The following is a 24,256-nucleotide window of genomic DNA, read 5'->3' as shown; positions in this document are numbered from 1 at the left end:
CGGTCGCCAAAGGCAGCTGGTGGGTTGTTTTTTAGGTATCCACAGCTTAACACCTAAAATGAAAGTCATGATAAAAAATAGCTTTGTGGCATGCAAAGCAATAAATGACTATTTAATCAAAGCAGTAAGTGGTGGTTGCTGTTTTTAAATAGCTTTATTGCACTCAAACCATTGAACAAAAAATTATAACAGTGTTTTCTTTTTAAAAATGACTTTATTCACAGAAACCAATAAACGAATGGTTAAAACAAAACAGAATAGCTTTATTGCACACAAATAAATAGATGGATGTAACAGCAGGCTGAGGAGGGGGGTGTTGACTCTGTCCGTAATTTTAAAATGTCGGCAGCTTGGTTTTTTTCTGAATTTAAGGTACTGTATTTTTATAGACGCAGCAACAGAACCTGATCAATTCAAAGGCTACAAGACTGTCTACATGAGTCATCTTAAACCTTTGAAGACAAGGGCTGCAGCTTTAACCCAACTATGCACCCCTAAACTTTTTACTGTATATTTGTATGGTGGCAATGCTGTTGTTGTGAGCTGCCTTAGTTCAGGCTGTGAATCACTTGAACAGCAATGGTCTATTATTCCCAAACGATCATGCAAGACCCAACCCTCCTCTTCCACCTAACCAACAACAGGTAGGCACAGCATGGGGAACGGCACAAAGTATTCACATTCTACCCATAAGCAAATTCAATACATTCATGGGTGTAAGTCATAGCTGATACCTTTCTCTTCTATACAAATGTAATGGAAAAATACTAACATTCTAAAACAGTATTAGTGCCCTGTGCTGGAAATTTCTCCAGTGTTCCCAAGCCTATGGTTGATTGTAAGTGGTCTAACAATCTTCAAAACCTGCCTATGAAACTGGCTATCAGCCAAGGATAATTTCAATACAATATACCGGTAGAACTATTTCAAAATCACATTTCCTTCACTTGACACACTTTCTGTCCCTTTTAAAAAACCATGCTAAATATTATGGGTTGCATCCAATATTAGCTACACTTAGAATAGAACCATTGAAATGAATGAACATGACTAACTTTAAATCCAATGAATCTACCCCAAGCATACCTTGGCTGGATGCAACCCAATATAATTACGGAGCACATTATTTGTTGCATTTAAACAAAATATCAACATTTAATACTAGTGTGCCAAAGTTTTCAAAATGAACATTTTAAAAGGCAATCACTCATACAAGAATCATGAATGAGTTACACAATTTCATACTCCCTTCTCATATATGGCTCCTATGTCCATCTCCTGTTTATTGGTTACCACTGTTTGCTGTCACGTTTGAATCAGTGAGCTACAGTTCGAACTGAGATAAAAACTTTAAAAGGAAGCCTTTTCAACCGACACGCAAAACAGTGAATGTGTGGGGTATGCAAGATCTAACAGCAACCAGACCAGCAGCACACCTCACCTCTGAAAACCACCACACAAACTGAAAGCAAAGGAAGCCTTTTGTGAACACAAAAGAAACTTGTATGTTTCTGCTTGTCTGCATACAGCCAGTGTGCTTACTGCAGAATGCAACATGAGAATCTGCTAAGCATTTTAAATCATTGTAGCTGAAATTAAACATGTTGAATTAATATTCTTTCTTGCAGTGCCTTTTGAAGATTTTCAAAAAATTCTTACAGATTTTTAAAAAGGTCTTCCATTTAAGCCTTGGTAGCCATAACAGAGTATCGTGTTGTCTTCTACTGATCCTCTTCCAACAATCAGTTAGTTTGGTTGCTGAATTCCTTCACATAGTTTGAAGCTGATACAATCTTGGACCTTTTTTCAAGAAATAACCCTGATCATTTAAAGATCCAATGAAGTTTTCAAAGTCAGCTACCTGAAAGAATCACACACAGTTTATTATCTGAACAGACAAAACACTACATACACACTATGCTATAAGCCTCTTTCCTCACAAGAAGTGGATATTTAAACTACAGTATTTAAATATTTTTCATCAGGAAGGGAATTTCAAAAACAATTTGTGACACAAGTATCTACTATGTGAAAGGGTGAAGGGATCAAAAATTCACCTAAGCTAATACAAGCCCGTCCAGTTAAAGTGCAGCAGGGCACAACTCTCTCTGACTGTCCTAATTACAGGTAGGTAGCCGTGTTGGTCTGCCATAGTCGAAACAAAATAAAAAAATTCGTTCCTGTAGCATGCACACGAAAGCTCATGACAATAACAAACTTAGTTGGTCTCCAAGGTCCAACTGGAAGGAATTTATTTTTAAATTTTTTTGAATGTCCTAAGTTATCTATACAATTGTCAGTGTTCATAGAGCAAAATACTGCAGAAAAAGTAAAATTTGCAGAAATTGCAACACATTTCAAGATGGTTCACAAATGTCAGGCTGTTCAAGAAGAAAGGCAAGTTTCAGTAACAACAAAGTTTGTGGTGCTGATGTTACATGATATATTATAGCAGGGAAACCAATCTCAAATACAATTTCTAAATACGTAGGCAAAGTTGAGCGATCAAAGCTGGAGCAATATGATTATGAACCATGAAAGTACAGATGCTGGGATTGGAACTTGTTTTTCCAACTGATAATTCCAATACCAAACTTAATCCTTTCAAAATACACAATTTTATTTTTACTTACTTTTACATTTACCTCCTTTGCAATCTGCCGCAGCTGTTGAACCTCAAAAAGGCTGTTGTAGGTTCTTTCTGCAATACGATGAAGGGCAGAAACAAACCTCTTTGCTTGCGACCTGTTGCTCATTCCGGAACCGTGTTGCGAACGATCAAAATCCAACTTCCCAAACTCATCGGAGTAAGTTCCTAACATGCTTGAAGAGGAAACACACAGAAACATCAACAAACAATGAAGGCGTAAAACTAGGCAGAGAAGTGCCTTTGGAAGAGTTAACCATAAAAGCAAGCTTGAAGCTGTTGTTGCAGGCAATGGAGGGAATCACCAGTGGATCGATCAATTAGAGCTCTCTCCCCCACCTGCCATCATCCATGGCTTCTCCTTCCATTCTAGTGTAGTAAACAACTCCCTGTACCCAATGGGGAATGTGGCATTGGGCCTATTGTGAACATTGGAGCCGCTGAATTTGAGCAGTTCAATTTGCATATTCCTGACTAGTACAGTGAGTGGAGGGACAGCCCAGGTGAGGATCCCCCCCCCTCCCCGCAGGAAAATGTGTACATATCACTGAAATAAATAAAAGCACCACCAGGTGTGCATGAGAGTCCCACAGACCTTTGGTTTGCTGTAAATTGGGTTTTATTCTGATGCATACTACCTGTATTTCATTATTTCTATGACATCTTCAGCATCTTCTTTGGTGGCCTTTTCTTTTAATTCTAACCTTGAACGTGCCTTAAACAAACAAACAAACAAATAATAATTAAAATTAATATTATGGGTTTTATCCAGGTCATACTTGAGAGTAGACCTGCTGAAATAAAGGGGCCTGATTAACTTAAGTCCATTGACTTCAACGGGTACTGCAAGTGGGATTTAGTCAGCAATAACCCTTTGCAATAACCAACCTTGTCACCTCCCTAATTTATTCAGATCAGAAAAGCTACGTGAAAGGAGTTTGCACCAGCATCTGAAAAATACAGACAAATACTCACTACATTTTTCAGTTTGAATGTGGATATAGTTCAGCAAAGCTGCTGAATTTTGTGGCATTTAGGAAAGAACAGAACAGAACAGAACTCCAACAGTGCTGGCTGAGAACACATGCTTCGTACACACAGGGCCCCAGGTTTAATCGCTGGTATCTCTACTTAAAGGACATCAAGCAACTAACCTGGGAAATGTCCCTGTGCCAAGACCTTGAAGAACCACTGACAGATGGAATAAGTAATGCTGGGCTAGAAGATTCAATGGTGTGACCCAGTTTAAGGCAGTTTCATATAGTTTAAAATTAGAGAGGAAGAATAGGGATTGTTCCATTTAGCAAGCTGAAATGCTTGTGCTGAAGAAATGATTAAAAAGAGCACATCACTGCTTAGAGCATCAATGTAATGGATTGGGGAGAGAGAAGTAAAGTTGAATCAGCCCCAAGATACTGAAAGAACAGATAATCCGGGTTGCACCAGCAGAATCGTATTTAAAAAGTGAGATATCCAGTGGAATATCTCTATGTTTGCAAGATCTTTTCTGGCATTAAATTTTAAGGAGTATCTCTACTTTGAGGCTGAAGTTACAAGGGAGCCATTCAAAAACGGAAGAGAGCGAACACGGCTGAGCCCACTTTGTTAACTTTTAGTATCCTCAATTTTATTTACAAAAAAAGAGGGTAGAAGCATTCAAAAAAAAAAAGATGGCGCGGGTTTTCTCAAGAATCTGGCAACTCAGATTTGATCCAAATCCAGTCTTACCAGGTTGATGGAATTACGTCTATTTATTTAAATTAGGTTTTTTTTAAAGAAAATATTTGTGCTGTCTCCCACCGCTCACATTAAAATCACGAGAATTTGAGCCATCTGTCACTTGTCAAAACTTTCCTATTACAAGAAATCCAAGCGGCAAGAAATATAAAAGGAAAGGAAACCTCGGTAAGACGTATCAGCGACTCCAACTGCCGTGTGGTGATAGGTGTGCTGTCTGCTCTTTGGCTTTGCTGTCGGAGCTGAAGGTAGAATTCCTGGAGGACCTGAGCGGCCTCTGGAGATAGCGTGGGGTGCACATACTGACGGGCATAGCCAACATACTTCCTCAACAGCTGGTGCGGAATTGGATCAAAATTTTCTCCCGGAATGACCTGACGATTGAAAACACGCTTTAGGTATTGCAGCATTCCACCCTGCTGCAGAAGTGGACAGTGCCATCAGATCTGAACCACTGTGGCTCCCACAGGTAAGAGTCAGAAACTTGGGAGACCCAGGCTGAAGTCTCTCACCTCATGTAAGTCACTCTGCCTCACAGATAATCACAACACAGGGAAGATTGTGAGAATGGCTGTAACACATGTAAAAATGCTTTGAACGCTGAAATGCTATACAGCAAACGCAATGGCTGAGAACCAGCTTCCCATCCTGGGTGTAAGTGGAAAGTGTTTTTGTGCAAGCAGGGAAAGGGAATAGACTTCCATCCACTGGCATATCTTTGTACGGTACTTCATGGGATATCATCAGAGGAATTGGGAGTTGGCGAGAAGGGCAGTTGTTGGGAAGCGGGGAGCTGAAAAGCCCCCGTACACAAGCAGACCACCACACAGGGCACTTGAATACTTATATCCTTTTGAATACTTATATCCTGCTTTATATTCCCCAAGGGTGTCAGGCTTCAGGGACTCGGCTCCCCCCCCCCAACACACACTGCCCTTTGGCAGTAGATAAGCAGAACAAAGTGAAAGGAGTCTCTTACCAGTTAGAAATTTTAATGATCACAGCGAGAGAAGAATGAATCCATTCCTAGGGATGGAGGTGCTCCCCATTAAGGGTTCCACCCACTTCCCCCCTAGTAATCCACATCACTTCTGCGTCTGGCAACCTGATCTCACAACCACTGTGCTTTCTGTACTGCCACTTTATCTGCTCTCCTTGACCTTAGGCTGATGAATCTGTTAACTCTCTCTCCCAGTTCTTCTTCTCCTAGCTGTTCACCACCCAGTTCTTCCCAACTTCTGCCTTCTGAACTATGTCCCTCTGCAAACCACTGTTCCAAATTTATACTGTCCCACTGCTCCTGGGAAGATTCAGGATCCTGATCAGGATCAGGGGGAGGGGGCCCCCACCACTTCTCCTCAGTGCAGCCCTCCTCAGCACGGTCCCTGACAAAGAGTCTCTCAAAAAGTGGATTACAAAAATCCTCATAATAAAAATTATATCTAAATCTGGCATATCCCTGTGGTGCCCAGTTTCAGGAAGCATTTCCTGCCTCAAACTTCGCCTTCCTTTTTATTACAACAAAATATAGTCTTGGATGTGAAAAAACCCCTTTGGATACAGTAGCACTCTAGATACTTAAAACAGGAGAAAAATTGAACAAGCGAGCTCCTAAAATTCATTTCATGGCAGCCTCTGATCATTGCCTAGAGAGATAGGGTGGTTTTGGGCCAGGAAATCTGAGCAGTATGTACTACCTTTAATCTTTCCGACAACGGTTTGTCTGAAACGGCTTCAAGGACCGATATGTTCGAATTCTGAGAGCTCGCGCGAAGCACTACTGCACTGCTGCATCCTGTCTGCTTTCCTGCTCGCATTGCCATCACGTGTTCGGAAAGCAAGTAGTCATGATCTTCATTCGGTATATCCAGCAGTATGAACACCAAGTCAAAGCGCGACAATAAAGCGCTCCCCATTCTACACGGAAAGAAAAACCCACAAGTACAATGCATGTGCTTAAACACACACATATACCCCTGGGTACACTCTATCTATAGCATAGCATACCTGAAAACATAGTTAGTGTGAGGAATTCAAAATAATTTGAGGTCTCTTGAGCGGAAGAAATTCTATATACAAGTTTACATCAATTTGAACATGCCATACTTTTCCATGTATAAGTCTAGGTGTTTCTACTGAAAAAATATGTTTAAAATAGAGGATCGTCTTATACATGGGTAGTGCCTAGGGGGGACGTGGGATTGGTTGATGCCGCGAGCCAGAGATGGTATGTAGCGTGTTATTGGTGTCTGCGGCAAGGGGTGGTGTTGATTGGGTGTTGCTGCGGCAATTGGGCGGGCAATAGGCTGTTTCTGCCAGCAAGGGGACAGACGTTAGGAGGCAGTTGCGACACACGTGAGTGTTAGCGTTGGCAAGGCAGGTAAGTGATTTTCAATCACAACAATACTGTACAAACACAACATGTAGGCTAATAGTTAGTAGAAAATATATAACAGAATAACAAATATCATTATTCTATTATATATTTTCTAGTAACTATTAGCCTACGTGTTGTGTTTGTATTGTTGTGAGGTGAGTGATTTTCGGCAGCAACCCCCCCCCAAAAAAGCTCAACACTCTGGGCAATCTCCCCCCATTTTCTTAATTTTTAGTCCCCACAAATAGGGGGTGTCTTATATGGGGGTGTGTTATACATGGAATAGTACGGTAATTTGTTTCCTTCTTGTTCAGAATTGTACAACATTCAACAAAAAAGGGGGGTGTGGAGAGTATTCACATTGAACATTTAAAAGGAGAAATAAGTAATCCCCTCGAGAAAGGTCACCTTTCTGACAAAATCAGTGGTGCAGACTTAAAAGTCATTTTTAAAATGAAAAAAAATCCCCCCTTCTTTCTTTCTGATGCATGCATTTTAGAAGTACTTACTTTAAATTCTCAGATACTGTTTTGGCCTTGTTGTAGTGTCCCCCAACTGGATTTGCAGCCGCTATTATTGACGTCCTCGCTGGCAAACTGCAAACAATACCAGCCTTGGCGAGGCTGATGCTTTGCTGTTCCATAGCTTCTAGCAAGGCCTGGTGCTGGTTACCCATCTTATCAAACTCATCTATTCCACAGATACCTGAAGAACAAATTGACAAAAAAAGTTTACTCTCATAAACTTGGTAAATGAAAGGCAGCAGAGAGTGAAGATGATGCGCCAAAAACCTGTTTGAACCAGCACTTTCAACAACTGGAGCTATGCAATCTATATTTGAATGTGTGTGTTTTTAAAAAAGCGTGGCAATAGGTTCTGGCAAACTTTAGCATTTGGCTTTGTCAAGGTCCGCATGCACTGAAGTGGGCTGTGCACATACAGTTACTCATGCCAACCCACCCATCAGATTATCAGTGCCAGAAGTAAAGCCAGTAGTGATCATCTACTTGAAAAGAAGGGGGACTAGATGCAAACTAGAGTGGTCCGATGCAGAAGAGGAAAAGGTTCCTGCCTGCATGACAAGCTAGAAAGTGGAGAAGACCTGGAGATGCAAAGAGGTGGGGGGAACATTATTTCATATGTAGGGGCCTTGTAGAAGGGTAAAGGAGTACTGGGAAATGATCCGTAATGAATTGAGGAAAAAAATGTTTAAAAGTACCTTCCCCCAAAAAACCAAAGTCCTTTCTGTTGGGGATAATTAGGACTGAAATTCCCAGGTGTCAAAAAAGGTTATTTATGTATGCCACTACTGCAGCCCGTGTTTTGTTAGCCCCAAAATGGAAAACGAGTGAGGTCCCAAATAAAGAACAATGGCAATTTAAACTGATGGAATATACACAATTTAAACTGATGGAATATACACAATTTAAACTGATGGAATATACGCTTGTAGACCTAACATATAGAATAAGAGAACAAGAAGAACATACAGTGGTACCTCGGTTTACAAACACAATTGGTTCCGGAAGTCTGTACTTAACCTGAAGCGAACTTTCCCATTGAAAGTAATGGAAAGTGGATTAATCTGTTCCAGGCGGGTCCACGGAGTACTCAACCTGAAGCGTACTTAACCCGAGGTATGAGTGTAATTGGTTCCGGAAGTCCGTACTTAACCTGAAGCGTACTTAACTTGAAGCGAACTTTCCCATTGAAAGTAATGGAAAGTGGATTAATCCGTTCCAGACAGGTCCGCGAGTACTTAAACTGAAAGTACTCAAACCGAGGTGTACTTAAACCGAGGTATGACTGTACATTTAAAGCAGATTGGAAAACGTTTATTGAATATATGGGAAATAATTGCATATAGCTGGAAATGTTGGCAGCATTAAGATGAATCCAAAGGTGTAAATATGTTTTGATGGATGTAATAATGGAATATAATATTGAATGGTACAGTTTTTGTAAAATATTCAAGGATTTATGGTATGTAAAATGAACCATGGAAAGAGAAGAAAGGAAGTCACTGATATCTTCAGGATGTAAAATGAGTATTTTAAATCATAAAACAGGGGGGATTAAAAAGGTGTGTGTGTAAAGACCTATCCTCATTTGCAACTGGCCGCCCTAATTCATCCATCCACCATGGTACTGTAAATATTCTGCCCACCTTGTGAGCTGGATCATCTTCCAGTAAATTATCAAATACCCAGACAGAAAAGGGGGTAAAGCAAAAACTAACTTCCTACAAGATCACAAATGGAGAATGGACTAGTTATAGCCTTCTGTGTTGTAATACCAAAGTCAATGTGAAAATGTGCTTTGAAGCCTACAGCCACCGTTGTTTTTTTAAAGATTTCTAGAACTAACAAGGTAATGTACCATATCAGCTACCAGCTGAAGAGATTATGCATCAGCTCAAAATTTCCAGCCACAGAGAGGATTACTTCTATAGTACCTTGATCTCCAAGCACAAGGGCACCAGCTTCCAAAGAAAAATCTCCAGAAGAACTGTCTCTGGACAGAGTTACAGTCAGACCAGCCGCAGTCGTCGCGTTGCCACACACATACACACCACGAGGTGCAATATTGCATACAGCCTAAGAAACGAATGGTAAAGGCTAGTTTTGCATACTATGCATTTACTTGTACTAAAAAGAACAACATCCCCATTGAAGAATATACGTCTTTTCCCTGCATTCAGATTGATATAGCTGGCGCTAAAGTACACTTTTAAAAAACACTTTGGATGTCGGTAAGAAAAAACAACAACAAAAAAGCACTATTCATTAATAAATGAATATATATATATATATATATATATATATATATATATACACTTGAAATAATATATACTTGCAACATCTGACTCTTCCCCAGTCCTGGATCTCCAACCACCAGAAGATGAGGGTCTCCTCGAATAGGAATCCGATTTTTATCATCCATATACTTTTGACAGCCTCCAAACAATGCCAACACCAAGCCAGCTTTCACAATCTGTTAAATGGAAGCATGATACATTGGAATGGATTAGCTCAAGGCAGCGGCACATAGTCCACATGTGGTCTGTTCATACCTCATAGGAGCTTGAGAATCCCAGCCTGAAGAGGGGCAGGCACAATGGCTGAAATGCTCATTTATCTGAACACAAAGAATTATACCCAAACCTTGCTACACAAATGGCTGATTCAGGTACCTGAATAGCCGGAGTTTGTCCACTTCCTTAATTGTTTTGAGTTTTACTGGTTGGCAGCAGACATTTTGGGCAGAAACCATGGAGGGAGGGAAGGAAATCAAACAAATCAGGGAGGAGGAGAGATCAGACAAGTCAGTTCTTCCTTTGTCTTTTGTTGGTTGGCTTAAGCAGTTCTGGGCAGAAACTATGGAGGAAAGGAGGGAGACTAGACTAGAAACACAGACTAGAAATGTCCCCATTAGAAATAATGGAAACTGTCAGCTCATTATGTGAAAACCCGCCTAACAAACTATTTCCTGGGAATAAATGGTGTTCAAAAAGCAGGACTTGCGTGTATCAGAAACAAGGCAATAAAAAGATTGATGGTTTCATTGTTTTAAACTCACAAGAAATCTATTTATTGAAGATAGAAACAAGAAACTCCTATAAAAATAATTACAAACACTGCAGCATAACAACTGAAAAATGAAAACATACCGGTACATTTTTAAAAATGAAAAGGCAGCCAATGTACAATTTGTCAGAGGGTTTCAGAACAGGCCTAGGCCATATGAGAAAATATGGGATTTATCTTTTTTTAATGCTAACATAACTGACTGAATCCTACAAGGGACAAAAGAGCGAAGAACACCCCAATCTCATATTCCAAGTTACACATTCTGGATTTCCAACCAGTTGACAAAAACTAGGTTATAGGGGGGATGGGGGACGTTTTCCGGAGAGCATTTAGAACAGCCATCGGAATTTTTCCATTGGGATGAACTTACCTCATGACCGTAGATAGTAGGACAAAGAGAACTAGAAGGAAGAGAAAAACCAAATTAACACATAATTTAAAACAAGTACCCAGGGTAGTGCATGTTCTGCGTCAATAAACCCCCCCACAAGTGTTTTGCTAAAAGAATATAGATTTCATAGCATAAACTGAATTCTACATACATGGTGCTATTTAAGCAAATCTGCATGCACAGTTCACGGTTTATTCTGCTCCTAGCAGTCATGGAGAGGGGCAAGGTGCTATGTAGGGCACTGAGTTACTAGTCATACGCCCCTGCTTTGGCTTCTAATGAAAAGGTAAAGGAGCCCTGGACAGTTAGGTCCAGTCAAAGGCGACTATGGGGTTGCAGCACTCATCTCGCTTTCAGGCCAAGGGAGCCGGCGTTTGTCCACAGACAGCTTTCCGGGTCATGTGGCCAGCATGACTAAACTGCTTCTGGCACAATGCAACACCGTGACAGAAGCCAGAGGACACAGAAACACTGTTTACCTTCCCGCCGCAGTGGTACCTATTTATCTACTTGCACTGGTGTGCTTTCGAACTGCTAGGTTGGCAGGAGCTGGGACAAAGCAATGGGAGCTCGCCCCTTCACACGGACTTGAACTGCCAACCTTACGATCAGCAAGCACAAGAGGCTCGGGGGTTTAGACCACAGTGCCACCCCCGTCCACTTCCTGTAAGTAGAGAGGCCCTGTAATAGATGGATTGCCTACTTGCCTGCTCTTTGCCTTGCCTGCTGCTTCTCTGTTCACATGCTGCTGCCCATTTCGGTGAGATGGCCACTACACTCATACGTCCGCTGTCCACCTCACTAAGAGAACAACATACAGGGTCCACCATCTGCTCCCAACTAAGCCCACCTCACTGAGAAAGAGATTATGCTGACATGTACCTGCTTTTGGCACCTTCCACAAGGGAAATAAATATTCTGCCCACATGCTACTGCCTGCCTGAGTGGAAGAGGAACGAAGACGAACGAATGCCTCTCCCCACAAGATGATGCTCCCTGCCTGAAGGACAGAGGCTGCCCACTGTGGCCCATGCTAGCCACCTGAGGGAGAAAAACTGGCCACTGTGATCTCATGCTGATGCTGCCTATTTCACAGACTGGCCACTGTGTTCTCACACGGATGTGTCCAACCGGAAGCAGAGACACAGGCCATTGTGATATCATGCTGATGCTGAAGGAGAGAGAATGTACCAGCCCACATGTGCTGTTCACCTGAATAACAAGGAGACACTGCCTGGCACGCCAACACACTGCTCACCATGTTCATGAGAATTATGTCCTTTGCACCTTGGACCAGACTGGGGTTTCTTAACTTGCTTTTACTCTCCTGTTCCTGCATATTAGGTTCCCTTACCAGAGGTCTATAATAACAAGGTAATGAATCAACCACATTTATTCGTGCACAAAAGGTAGGTAAAGGTAAAAGATAAAGGACCCCTGGATGGTTAAGTCCAGTCGAAAGAGACTATGGAGTTGTGGCGTTCATCTCGCTTTCAGGCCAAGAGAGCCGGCATTTGTCCACAGACAACTTTCCGGGTCACGTGGCCAGCAGGACTAAACTGCTTCTGATGCAACAGAACACCGTGATGGAAACCAGAGCACACGGAAATGCCATTAACCTTCCTGCTGCAGCGGTGCCTATTTATCTACTTGCACTGGCATGCTTTTGAACTGCTAGGTTGGCAGGAGCTGGGACCGAGCAACACAAGCTCACCCCGTCGCGGGGATTCGAACCGCTGACCTTCTGATCGGCGAGCTCAAGAAGGTTAGTGGTTTGGACCACAGTGCCACCCTAACCCAGCTTCTAATTAACAAGCATTGCCTGCACATTTTCAAATTCCTTCCTGCATCTGTAACAGCTGGTAACAAAAAAATTTTTTTAAAGAATGCTGAGATTTTTAGATCTCAATGATCATATCTATTTCCTTACACAGAATTATGAAATGCACACAGCCCTGGTAATAGCTTGATAGCAATTACAGAAACAGAAAGGATGCTTGGGTTTTCTTACCAAGTCTGACAACTACTACCGGTACTCCTATGCAAGTGTCAAAACCTAAGTTCTTAACAATACAATGGGCATGATCCTGCCAAAGTTCAGCACTTTTAAGACCCATTGGGTGGAATTAACTAACTTTTACTCAGAGGAGACCTTCTGAAATTAGTGGACTTAACTTAGACATGTACATAATCATTATTTTAAATGAGTCTACTCTGGGTAAAACTTCGTTGACACCACCCATTGAGTTCAATCACTATCTCTCTTCTACTGAGATCAAGATAAGTTAATATCAGAACTGTTTTAACATTGGAAAGTGTATTTATGGATATTTATCAATGTGTACTAGTAACACAAACGGTACCTGCACTCACTATCGCCCTACCAAAGCATCAGATAGCTCAGAACAGTGTCCTAGACTCCATGGATGGCCTCGGTCCAGTATATCTGAAGGAGCGTCTCCTCCCCCATCGTTCTGCCCGGACACTGAGGTCCAGCTCCGAGGGCCTTCTGGCGGTTCCCTCGCTACGAGAAGCCAAGTTACAGGGAACCAGGCAGAGGGCCTTCTCGGTAGTGGCACCCACCCTGTGGAATGCCCTCCCACTAGAGGTCAAACAACTACCAGACCTTTAGAAGGCATCTCAAGGCAGCCCTGTTTAGGGAAGCTTTTAATGTCTGATGGATTTCTGTATTTTAATATTTTGTTGGAAGCCGCCCAGAGTGGCTGGGGGAACCCGGCCAGATGGGCGGGGTATAAATAATAAATTATTATTATTATTATTATTATTATTATTATTATTATTATTATTATTATTATGGAGCATAGAATGAGCATTTAAGATTCCTCTTCTAATAGCCCCCCCAAAAGAAAAATCCTGTACAATTTGCTTCATGTCCTAAACTTAGCAGTAAGCCATCTAGTCCCGGATAAGTAGAATGGAGCACAGAACAAGGCTTAGACCATGTTGTGCGTTTCAAGGATTATTTTAAAAGGAGATTCTTCTGTAGAAAAACAGATTCACGCACACACTTCCTTCTTTCCTTACATTAAATGAACTAAGGGGTCTGGAAGTGAAAAACTGAAGAGGAGAGGGCGTCATGAGTGGATCATCTAGGATTTTTGAAACAAGATAGTATGCAAAGACTAATATTCACAATGACATGCAAGAAGTGACATACTTGACAATGAGCTTAAACAGATTCTCTTCTGCTTGTATTTCCCGGACAGCATAAAGATCTTTAAGTGAAAACTCCATGCACGCTTGGTGGTTTATTCCATGTTCATAGTCCTTGACTTTCTGTCCTTTAGTGTTGCTGATAGAGTTTGCTTCGATGTATAACAGGAAGACACATTTATCATTTTTATTTCTAGATGCTCCTGTTAAAATATTACAGCAACAGTCACATTATTCTTTCTATATGAGGATATTACCGGGGGGGGGGGGGGGAATTTAGTGTCAAACACAGGGTGATAATTCCTGAATACAGGATATATACAAGAACTATAACACTTTCAATATACTGACCAAAATCGGTTTTGAAATCACACCACGATAATGATCTTGACCCGACAATATGCAGCAATATATCTCTCCTCACATGAGGGAGAGGAGGGCAGCCGGTTTCAAGGCACCGCCGATATCACACAATGATCTCAGCGATAATGCTGCTGTTCTAAGCTGCCATCCCTCACGCTGAGGGAGACGAGGGCAGCTGATCGCCCGTCACTTCAAGGCACCGCAGAGCAGCTTTTATCAGACAGCAGGAAAGTAGTAGCAGCAACGGTGGATGTGGATCTTTGCTGGCTGCCCCCACAGACAGTGGCTTGGTGCACCCCCCATCTCTTCCCACTAAAATCATGTGGTGGAGGTGACTCTGCTTCCTCTCCTTCTCTCACCCATCCCATCTCCGCAGCTGCTCCTTCCCTCATCCCCACGCCTGATCTCCCAATTTCAGACATTGTGCTATATCCGATTACAGTGCTACCTCGGTTTACAAACTAAATCCGTTGCAGAAGTCCGTTCTTAAACCAAAGCCGTTCTTAAACCGAGGCGCGCTTTCCGTAATGAGGCCTCCCACCGCTGGTCCCTTTCCACCGTTCGGATTCCATTCTTAGACCGAAGTAAAGTTCGCAAACCGGGACACTACTTCTGGTTTTGCGGTTTGTAAACCGAATCATTCGTAAACAGGACTGTTCTTAAACCGAGGTCCCACTGTATTGCAATGTTTAGGTGCTGATATATCACGATGTTGAAAACCATATATTGCTCAGCCCTAGTCTGATTTCTAGTACACCTAAAATTCTTTGCTTATTAGGGGCTACCCCACATTATGTTCAAAAAATTACTTTGCAGAGGTTGAGACCCACTGCACTACACTATTGCAGCTCTCCCTAAGATAATTTCTTATTAGACTAGATTCACGCACGTAGATACCATTGTCAGGTAGTTGGATTACTTTTGTCGCTTCCCCTCACCCTGCCAAAAACAGAGAAAACTTGCCACAAACGTCAACATACAAAAGCTATGACCAGTTATAGTGTACCTTCCTCAGTGTTTGACACTTTGACAATGCCTGTGACGGTAATCACATCTCCCGGAACACAGCTGTCTACAAGATCCTGTGCCAGTTCACATTCTATTGTTCGAGGAATTCTTCCTGCTTCTCGCTGATCGTCGGACATGAGCTCTTGAATCCTAGAATTATGTTATAATACTTTTGTATTTGTGATATTGGTCAGGGGCTGGACTAAAGACGAATGGTGCCCCTCCCTTTCTCCTGAACCTTCCCGAGAACAGGAGGACAGTATAGATTTAGAACAGTTTGCAGAAGGGCATAGTTCAGAGGCTGCAGAGGGCAGAAGCAGGGAAATACTTACTTAATAGACTGCCAGTCCACAGTAACTGTATAAGGAGAACTTCTGTCGGCAGTGAATGATCGTCCATGACATTCGGGCAAAGGACACTAAAAAATGCATGTTCAAGTTTAGCACAAAAAAAGTTTATATTAAAGTACTTATATAAAAAAATCTTGTGGCACTTTATAGACTAACAAATTTATTATGGAATAAACTTTGGCGGACCAGAGTCCACTTCATCAGTTGCACTTCATCTGCTCTACAAAAACCTATGCCATAATATTTTTATTAACCTTAAAAGTGGCACAAGATTCATCATTTTTGCTGCAACAAACTTAACATGGCTGCCACCCTGGAAACTATAATACTTCACGTTATCCCATTTGTTTTGGAGGAGCAGAAAGCTCATCCACACTAATTCTCAGAGGCTTCTGCTTGCATAAATCCTTCTTTGGCAAACAATGCTCTGAAGATAAATAATGCTTTAGCTTAATTTATGAACCATGTATATAAACTGGCAGTAAACCAGAAGACAGGACAGGTTCATTTTCAGCAATTCAGCCTAGTTTCTCCCGAGGGTTAACCCATTTCCCTTTATTGCCTGATGTTTTAATGTCCCAGCAGTCTAATAATAAACGGTGACTAAAAAAAATGGTTTTAAAGTGTTCATTACCTTTGTAGGAAGAGTATATTTGCCATCAGGTAAAGGGAAACTCTGAGTATTTCCACAGGCACTGCATATAAATGCCATCTTGGTGCAGGTAGGCCTAATGTTACTGACACGAACCACAGTCCCACGCAATGCAACAAATTTCCCATAGCAATTAGCTCGAATATTCCTAAGCTGAGTAAGTGGGTCATAGTTGTACACCCTAAAATAAAACAATATAGAAAATTAGATGACTGTCAGAGAAAGTTAATCATGTTAAAAGCTACAGCGCTACTATGCACACCTGTACTTGGAACTAACTACCACTTAACACAAAGGGATTTTCTTCAGGGAAAACATCCATAGGATCAGACTGAAAATCTCAGTCTGGCAGTGGGGTGGGTTAGAATCAACTGGCTATTCAACATAATTTGTGCCACTGATTTCAATGGAACTTAAGACTAATTTTCCAATATCTGAGAAATGCATTGCTTTGCAAATAACATGGAGCATGTGGAGTTTGAGCCTCTTAAGAAAACTTGTTCTTTTTTAAGCAATAGCTACCTTGCATGAATATATGGTACATTAATTATGGGTTCTTCATCAATGGACAGCCCTTCTTGTTCCTGAAGTTGTGCTGCATGTTTTTCAAGATCTTTGCTTAGCACCTATAACATTAAAAAAAAAAATACTCAGGAAGCCTCGACCATCATATAAAGATGTTGGTAACACTGAACAGTATTTTCCAACCTGTACAAAAAATTCACAAAGGTTTCAAGAATCAAAACTCTGCATTCTTAATTGTCATTTTAACCCCCCCTTTCTTAAAAATCATTTTCTGATCCTTTTATTAGGCATAATACTGGCTCTGAGAGTAGTTTTGTTTAATCCAAGTAAGAGGATTGCTTGCTTATTTATTTTATTTATTTACAAAGATCTCGGGGTGATTCTCAATATAAAAACCACAAGATGAAAGCACAAATAAATAGCTGAAAGAGAAACAACAAAATAATAACCTCCCTCCCACAAACACATTTAAAAGGCTGTAGAATATTAATCATCCAAAGGCTTGGCTGATGAGGAACATTTCTGCCTGGCACCTAAAGATAAGGAAGGCACCAGTTGAACCTCCTTGGGGAGAGCATTCTACAAACAGGGCCTCAGACTATAAACAAAGGGTCCAGGTTGGCTTATATGGAGAGAGGTGGTCCTCGCGGTATTGTGGTCCTAAGTCATTTTATGCCAAACATGCATAAAATCAAAGTTATAACACAAAAAATAGACTTCAGATCCCTGAAACCAAAAGGTGAAGTGTCTTTTGATTTCATAAGCTTCATATTTCAAACAAGCAGCCAAGTTAGAAAATCGAACACTCATTAGCTGTTTATGAAAACACTCCAGCACAGCCACAAAAAAAATAAGTTTCTTTCTGCTGGCTCATTTGGTTATCAAAATATAAAAGACAGTCATGCAGAGGGAAGTTCCCTGGCTAGTTCTATGAGAAATTTAGAAATATAGGTTTCTCTTCCTTTCACATACACTTGTTTTTTTTTAAAAAAAAAAAAACTTAAATGACACTTTACGCCTCTTCCTCCCACCAAAAAGTATATGCATACAGGTCTGTGAATGATCTAACATTCAAAATTTTACTGCTCACCTGATGTATGGCTAGGCCCATGCAGTCCAATATCTTTTGTGGCATATCTCTTAATTCAGAAGCAATATCAGGCATTGATTCCATTAATTCTTTATCATGTGCCAGCTCTTTATAATCCACAAGAATACTTCCTTTTCTTTCTATTTCATCCTATAAAAGAGAACTGTGTGAATTTGTCACAGTATTTTCAAAGACTTGTCTGAATTGTTTTCAGAAAGACTGGCAACACGGGATAAGAGTGAGGTGTGTGAGAGCGAGAGGTTTAGCACATAAAGATCCTTTCGGATCCGCTCCTGAAATTGTATTGATTGCTATTAAGTTTGCTAATTGATTGCACGCACATTAATAATAATAGAAGCCTCGCTTTATGCCCACCAAGGCCTTCAAGACACATAATAAAATCATAAATGCATCCTAAAAATATACATTTGAACACTGTAAAACTTAGTAAGGACTCGGTCAGCAGCAAGGATCCAAACAGACCACAACCTCCACATCTGACAATACAGGGTTTTACATATCTTCTAAAGGCCACTGCATAACTTGTTAAGCCTTTCTAGGAAAGTCATCACCATGGAAAATATTACTACTTGTGGTTCTGATGGAAGCCTCAGTAGGGAAAGGTATCCAAAAAAAGGTATCATTTACAAGCTTGGACTACTGCAGGCATCCCCCAACTTCGGCTCTCCAGATGTTTTGGACTACAATTCCCATCATCCCTGACCACTGGTCCTCTTAGCTAAGGATCATGGGAGTTATAGGCCAAAACATCTGGAGGGCCGCAGTTTGGGGATGCCTGGACTACTGCAATGCGCTCTACGTGGGGCTACCTTTGAAGGTGACCCAGAAACTACAACTAATCCAGAATGCGGCAGCTAGACTGATGACTGGGAACAGCCGCTGGGACCATATAACGCTAGTCCTGAAAGACCTACGTTGACTCCCAGTACATTTCCGAGCACAATTCAAAGTGCTGGTGCTGACCTTTGAAGCCCTAAAAGGCCTTGGCCCAGTATACCTGAAGGGGCGTCTCCATTCCCATCATTCAGCCCGGACACTGAGGTCCAGCGCCAAGGGCTTTCTGGCAGTTCCCTCATTGTGACAAGTGAGGTTACAGGGAACTAGGCAGAGGGCCTTCTCAGTAGTGGCACCCTTCCTGTGGAACACCCTCCCATCAGATGTCAAGGAAAGAAACAATTACCTAACTTTTAGAAAACATCTGATGGCAGCTGTTTAGGGAAGTTTTTAATGTTTGATGTATTTATTGTGTTTTTAATATTCTATTGGGAGCCGCCCAGAGTGGCTGGGGAAACCCAGCCAGATGGGCAGGATATAAATAATAAATTATCATTATCATTATTACAGATCATAGGGTAGTGGAAGCTAGGGAGAAGAGATAAGGAATGAGAAAGTGATCACATTATGAAGACTTACCTTATCATAAAGCTCTATTCGAGACACAAAAAACTTCTCAAATGCTTCAATCTTCTGAACAAAAGGGGAGTTGTCATCATATGCTGAATTGGACAATTTTCATTAGTTATTTAACATTTTTGGTGCAGCCTTTAAACATCTTGCTTAGAATTCAAAAACACAATTTCTTTATTAGAAATTACATTTCCTCAAATCCCATCCTAAAAAAACTATGCACAAGCCAGCTCATTCTTTCTGAAGCTTATGGCCAACTCTAGTTCTATGGACATTAAAATCTACTAAAATTATAACCTTAAACACACTTAGAGGAGAGCGCAAAATATGGTCTGAAGCTCAACATCAAAAAAACCAAGATCATGGCCACTGGTCCCATCACCTCCTGGCAAATAGAAGGGGAAGAAATGGGGGCAGTGAAAGATTTTACCTTCTTGGGCTCCTTGATCACTGCAGATGGTGACAGCAGTCACGAAATTAAAAGACGCCTGCTTCTTGGGAGAAAAGTAATGACAAACCTAGAGAGCATCTTAAAAAGCAGAGACACCACCTTGCCGACAAAGGTCCGTATAGTTAAAGCTATGGTTTTCCCAGTAGTGATGTATGGAAGTGAGAGCTGGACCATAAAGAAGGCTGATCGCCGAAGAATTGATGCTTTTGAATTATGGTGCTGGAGGAGACTCTTGAGAGTCCCATGGACTGCAAGAAGATCAAACCTATCCATTCTTAAGGAAATCAGCCCTGAGTGCTCCCTGGAAGGACAGATCCTGAAGCTGAGGCGCCAATACTTTGGCCACCTCATGAGAAGAGAAGAATCCTTGGAAAAGACCCTGATGTTGGGAAAGATTGAGGGCACTAGGAGAAGGGGACGTCAGAGGACAAGATGGTTGGACAGTGTTCTCGAAGCTACAAACATGAGTTTGACCAAACTGCGGGAGGCAGTGCAAGACAGGAGTGCCTGGCGTGCTATGGTCCATGGGGTCACGAAGAGTCGGACACGACTAAACGACTAAACAACAACAAACACACTTACATCCTGATCTTGTGCAGTGCTAGGCAATCAATGGTTTTTGGCATGCCTAAGTCTGCACAGGATTCTGCTGACCTTAGGAGCAATTCCCACTGAACTCTTCTGGATTTACTTCATAGTACACAAACATAGGCTTAGGTTAGATGACAAGGAAGCTGTTGAGCGAGCAGCATTTATGAGGGAAATGCAAAATATCTGGTCACACTGGAACCACCATATAAAAAAGAGTTGTTTGCATATTGACTTACTGAACACAGCTCACATAAACCATTTATTTATATAGCACCATAAATATTCATAGTGCTTTACATATAAAGTGACAAGATGATAAACTACTAGCAAATATGTACTAGTAAGCTCATTAACTTCAAATTGTCCTTTTTGCGTAAGTATGTATTTTATAACATACAGTATCAAGGATTTGGCTTCATCAGGCATTGAGTTAAAGAGGAGAATTAAATACAAGCCAAAATGTTATTCTATTCTCAAGCCATCAAGTCAGTTCTGTATATATCTACAGAAAAAGCTTACCTTCAGAGAAATATAGTTTCCACCCTCTATAAGTAGGAATCTGATCCAGAGTCATCTGAATGAACTGAGGCACAGCTGAAAGGCATTTCCCAAGAATGTTAGTGATATTAGTCAATTTTCAGTTCTCAATTTTTCAGAGATATATCTGCCTACATATGCTGCTTTTAACTGATGTCTGCAATATATTACCGTATATAATATCATTTGTATTAAATATTCAAATATATAGCAATATAAAAAGATCCGCAAAAGGCAAATACACAAAGCAAGAACAATCATAACAAATGTGCCAGTCCTGTCCACAGGGTCATATTTACCACATATGGCATTTATGCCTTCTTTTCTAGCATACCCTGTGGAATAAGAAACTGGCTCTGCCTGTAATATTTCATAATGTTTTATGCAATTTTATTGTTTAAAGGCTCACTGGGCTCCCCTTAGGAAGGCAGGATAGGCTATAAATTTATAAATTCAAAATAATAAATAAAATACAGTTTAGAACAAAAGTTATTTTTTAAAAGATAACAGTTGCTCATACAGTACACAGAGGCAACATTTGCAAGGGGTTCAGATTTTAAAACTTCCCTCCATCTTAAGACCATGATATGGCAAACCCAAGCTCCAGGCTTTGCATTATAGGACACATTTTCTTCATGCTATCCTTCCAACAACAAACACCTTCCTTTAAAAAATAACAATACAAAAGCAAATCACATTGTGGAATTAACATACCAGACTCTGACTTCCCAGCACTTTTCCCTTCTCCTCTCTGTCCACGTCCTTTTCCTCTCCCTTGCCATGCTCCTCTTCCTCGCCATCTCTGAAAGCCACCACCTCCTCGCCCAGAACCTTTTCCTCTGGGTTCATTGCTCATCTCAGCACTCTTAAGGGACCTGAAACCAGAGTTAAACCAAAGGACGTTGCTTTTAATTCATGTGTGGCAAGTAACATTACACCTTGCAAGTGATCCATATATGAAATGAAATGATGACCACTTCTTGTAGGTAAAACACTTGGGAGTGAGCTAGCATGGAAATCCAATGATTCAATGCACAGTGAGTAGAGAAGACACTTAGGTTTCAATCCTATGCAAATGTCAGAGTAAGTCCCATTGAATATAAGGAAATTTTCTTTGAACCAACATACATTAATTACAATATTCAAGGGCACCACTACCTATTGAAGACATTTTCGTTTAAGAAGGTGCGACCTACAGAACAATTATATATCTGAAAAAATGGCTTTATTTTAAAGTTTATTGATATGATTATTGTTTTAAAGAATCTGCATTTTAGCCTGTTTCTGTGTTGAGCATTGCTTTGAAGGCATTAAGCTGTGAAGCAGCCTATACATTTGTTTTAAAATAATGATAATACTTATCAGCAAAATCTTTTTTTAAAAAAAGATTCCACAGATAACAGCAGTACTGTGCACTGGATACGATACCTTGCATCCCTGAGCCACAAATGCTCTCATTTGAGCCAGAGTTAGACATTATGCAGTTCTCAAGGAGCATAGCCAGCCTATAATATGGCCTACACCCATTCAGACTACAGTACAAGTACTACATGTTCATAGAATCATAGAGTTGAAAGGTACCGCCAGGGTCATCTAGTCCAACCCCCTTTAACCAATAACAACAACAATCATCTCTTCCCATAGAAAACTAGCATGTCAGGGAGATATGCCTCGTTTTTATTACCAGCACCCACACCCAGGGCCGGATTTAAGCCTAGCTGTCAAGTTCTCCCTTTTTTAAAGGGAAATTCCCTTATGCTGAATAGGCTTCCTCGCGAGAAAAGGGAAAACTTGACAGCTATGGATGAGGCCCTAAGCTAATGAAGATAATGGGTCCCTTTATATGTCCAGTTGTCCTTTGCGAACAACAAATTGTAGCTGTTTTTTGTGTTCAATATACAGTATATGCTATATGGTAATTTCTGGACCTAATAGGTATCTGAAGCCATTTGCACATAACAAAATATGTAATTTTATCAAAGTAATTGTTGAACTGAAATACAATTAAGAAGTATATTAATAGTGAATTGGGGGGAGGGGCGGACCAAGAGAGTGGGGCCCTAAGCTATAGCTTGCTTAGCTTATACGTAAACTGCCAACACCCACCTGCCACCTGTTGTGGGGCAACCCGAGAGCTGAAAGCAGCAGCTGCTCACCAAACCCCTTTCCGGCCTGTCCACTCGTTCTTCCTCAGGCAGCTTCCGCTTTTCGAATTTTGGCGCGCGATTGACGTGTCATCTTCGTCGCCAGGCCGTCAGGAGGCCAATGAAAGGCGCGCTCGTTTCTACGTCATCTAATGCGCCGGGCTTTCAGAAAGCCCATGAAAGGCGCGCGCCCGCAGGCTGCCCGGTTGCCATGGGAACCTCCTCCTTTTCCCTAAAGGTGTCAACAAAAGGGAGAGCAGAGGGAGACAGCTGGTGCGCCCGCGCTTCAGTCTCCCTTTCTTTTTGTCTGGGAGGAGATAGGGAGGCTAGGGTGACTTTTGCTTGGTGGGGAAGGGAAGGGAAACCGAGGCAAAGGCTGGGCTCCCGGTTCCCCGGGCAGGGGCAGCCGCTAGACCAGCGCGCAACTTGATTCCAGACGCCTTTGCCCCATAGGAAACGACGAAGGGAGATCCAAGGCCGTAGCCGAGCTGCGTTTGGGCAGCAGCATTTCCCGCCTCTTCTCACCTCCCTGGAAAGTGGGGCGAGGGGAAGGGGGGGGGACTGCAGAAGCAAAGAGATAGGGGACTTGCCGCTCTTTTCTTAAGTCCTATTCCTATTTGGTGTGGTTCGTTTTATTTCGCTTAAAAAATAAAAATAAAACCCAAATTGCACGGTTTGCAAGAAATGAGTTGCACTGGCGTTGACGGGACATTTTTAAAATGTGTGCGTGCCCCGTGTACCGCATGCCATGGGTGCAACCTTTTAGAAAACAGGGTTTCTTGGCTCGATTTAGGACATACGTATTGCGAAAACGTTTACTTTCGACTCCTTGCATTCTTACTGTCGCCCCAGATGAGAAGACATCCCCCAAAATATAATAAATAAATAATAATAATAATGAAATCATAGTAATCGAGCCTGGAAGCTCCTTCTCCAAACAATTGCACGACCCCCCCTATCTGTGGTGCAGTTATAGAGATGGCTTTTTCTCACTTTCTCCCCCGCTGCTCTTCTGCAGAGGAGGCGACGAGGGCTTGGAGCGAGGCTAGAGGGAACCTTTGGATTTGATTTATTGCATCACTGCGCTGCTTTTCCTCGAGGCGGCTTACCAATAACATCGCGAATGTAGCGTTCATAATATAAGATAATTAACAAATCATCGACCAAACCACCGCCGTCTATAGAACGCCTTGATCGAAAC

General features: G+C 41.5%; 1 protein-coding gene across 3 annotated transcripts; it reads right to left on the bottom strand.

Moving 5' to 3' along the window:
- Nucleotides 1-24: 24 nt before the first annotated feature.
- On the bottom strand, nt 25-23,130 carry MCM8 (minichromosome maintenance 8 homologous recombination repair factor). Of its 3 annotated transcripts, XM_060272404.1 has the most exons (19): nt 23,018-23,130; nt 21,626-21,786; nt 20,894-20,968; nt 19,339-19,421; nt 17,905-18,054; nt 16,812-16,915; nt 16,272-16,470; nt 15,620-15,705; nt 15,286-15,437; nt 13,921-14,119; nt 10,722-10,752; nt 9,615-9,755; nt 9,217-9,358; nt 7,271-7,466; nt 6,082-6,301; nt 4,549-4,758; nt 3,286-3,362; nt 2,634-2,823; nt 25-1,861 (listed from the first exon to the last, which is right to left on the bottom strand). In XM_060272404.1, exons 2-19 carry the CDS (start codon nt 21,765-21,767, stop codon nt 1,769-1,771), a joined length of 2,490 nt encoding a protein of 829 aa, XP_060128387.1. In that variant the 5' UTR covers nt 21,768-21,786; nt 23,018-23,130; the 3' UTR covers nt 25-1,768. The 3 variants fall into 3 exon arrangements, with proteins under 3 accessions (XP_060128387.1, XP_060128385.1, XP_060128386.1); XM_060272402.1 differs by lacking the exon at nt 25-1,861 and having other exon boundaries at nt 2,274-2,823; XM_060272403.1 differs by lacking the exon at nt 25-1,861 and having other exon boundaries at nt 2,274-2,823; nt 23,068-23,130.
- Nucleotides 23,131-24,256: the final 1,126 nt, after the last annotated feature.

The sequence above is a fragment of the Zootoca vivipara genome, chromosome 3, assembly GCF_963506605.1.
Source record: "Zootoca vivipara chromosome 3, rZooViv1.1, whole genome shotgun sequence".
NCBI lineage: Eukaryota > Metazoa > Chordata > Lepidosauria > Squamata > Lacertidae > Zootoca > Zootoca vivipara.
This window is presented reverse-complemented; position numbering and strand designations above follow the sequence as displayed.

What these genes read in the sequence shown, in the direction of transcription:
- MCM8 (XM_060272402.1), bottom strand. Translation starts at nt 21,767, where the DNA reads ATGAGCAATGAACCCAGAGGAAAAGGTTCTGGGCGAGGAGGTGGTGGC. An exon ending in AGTGTCAAACACTGAGGAAG is followed by an intron (nt 14,120 to 15,285) that starts GTACACTATAAC and finishes ATATTTTAACAG; the next exon opens with GAGCATCTAGAAATAAAAAT. An exon ending in GGAAGAGTCAGATGTTGCAA is followed by an intron (nt 9,359 to 9,614) that starts GTATATATTATT and finishes TTCGTTTCTTAG; the next exon opens with GCTGTATGCAATATTGCACC.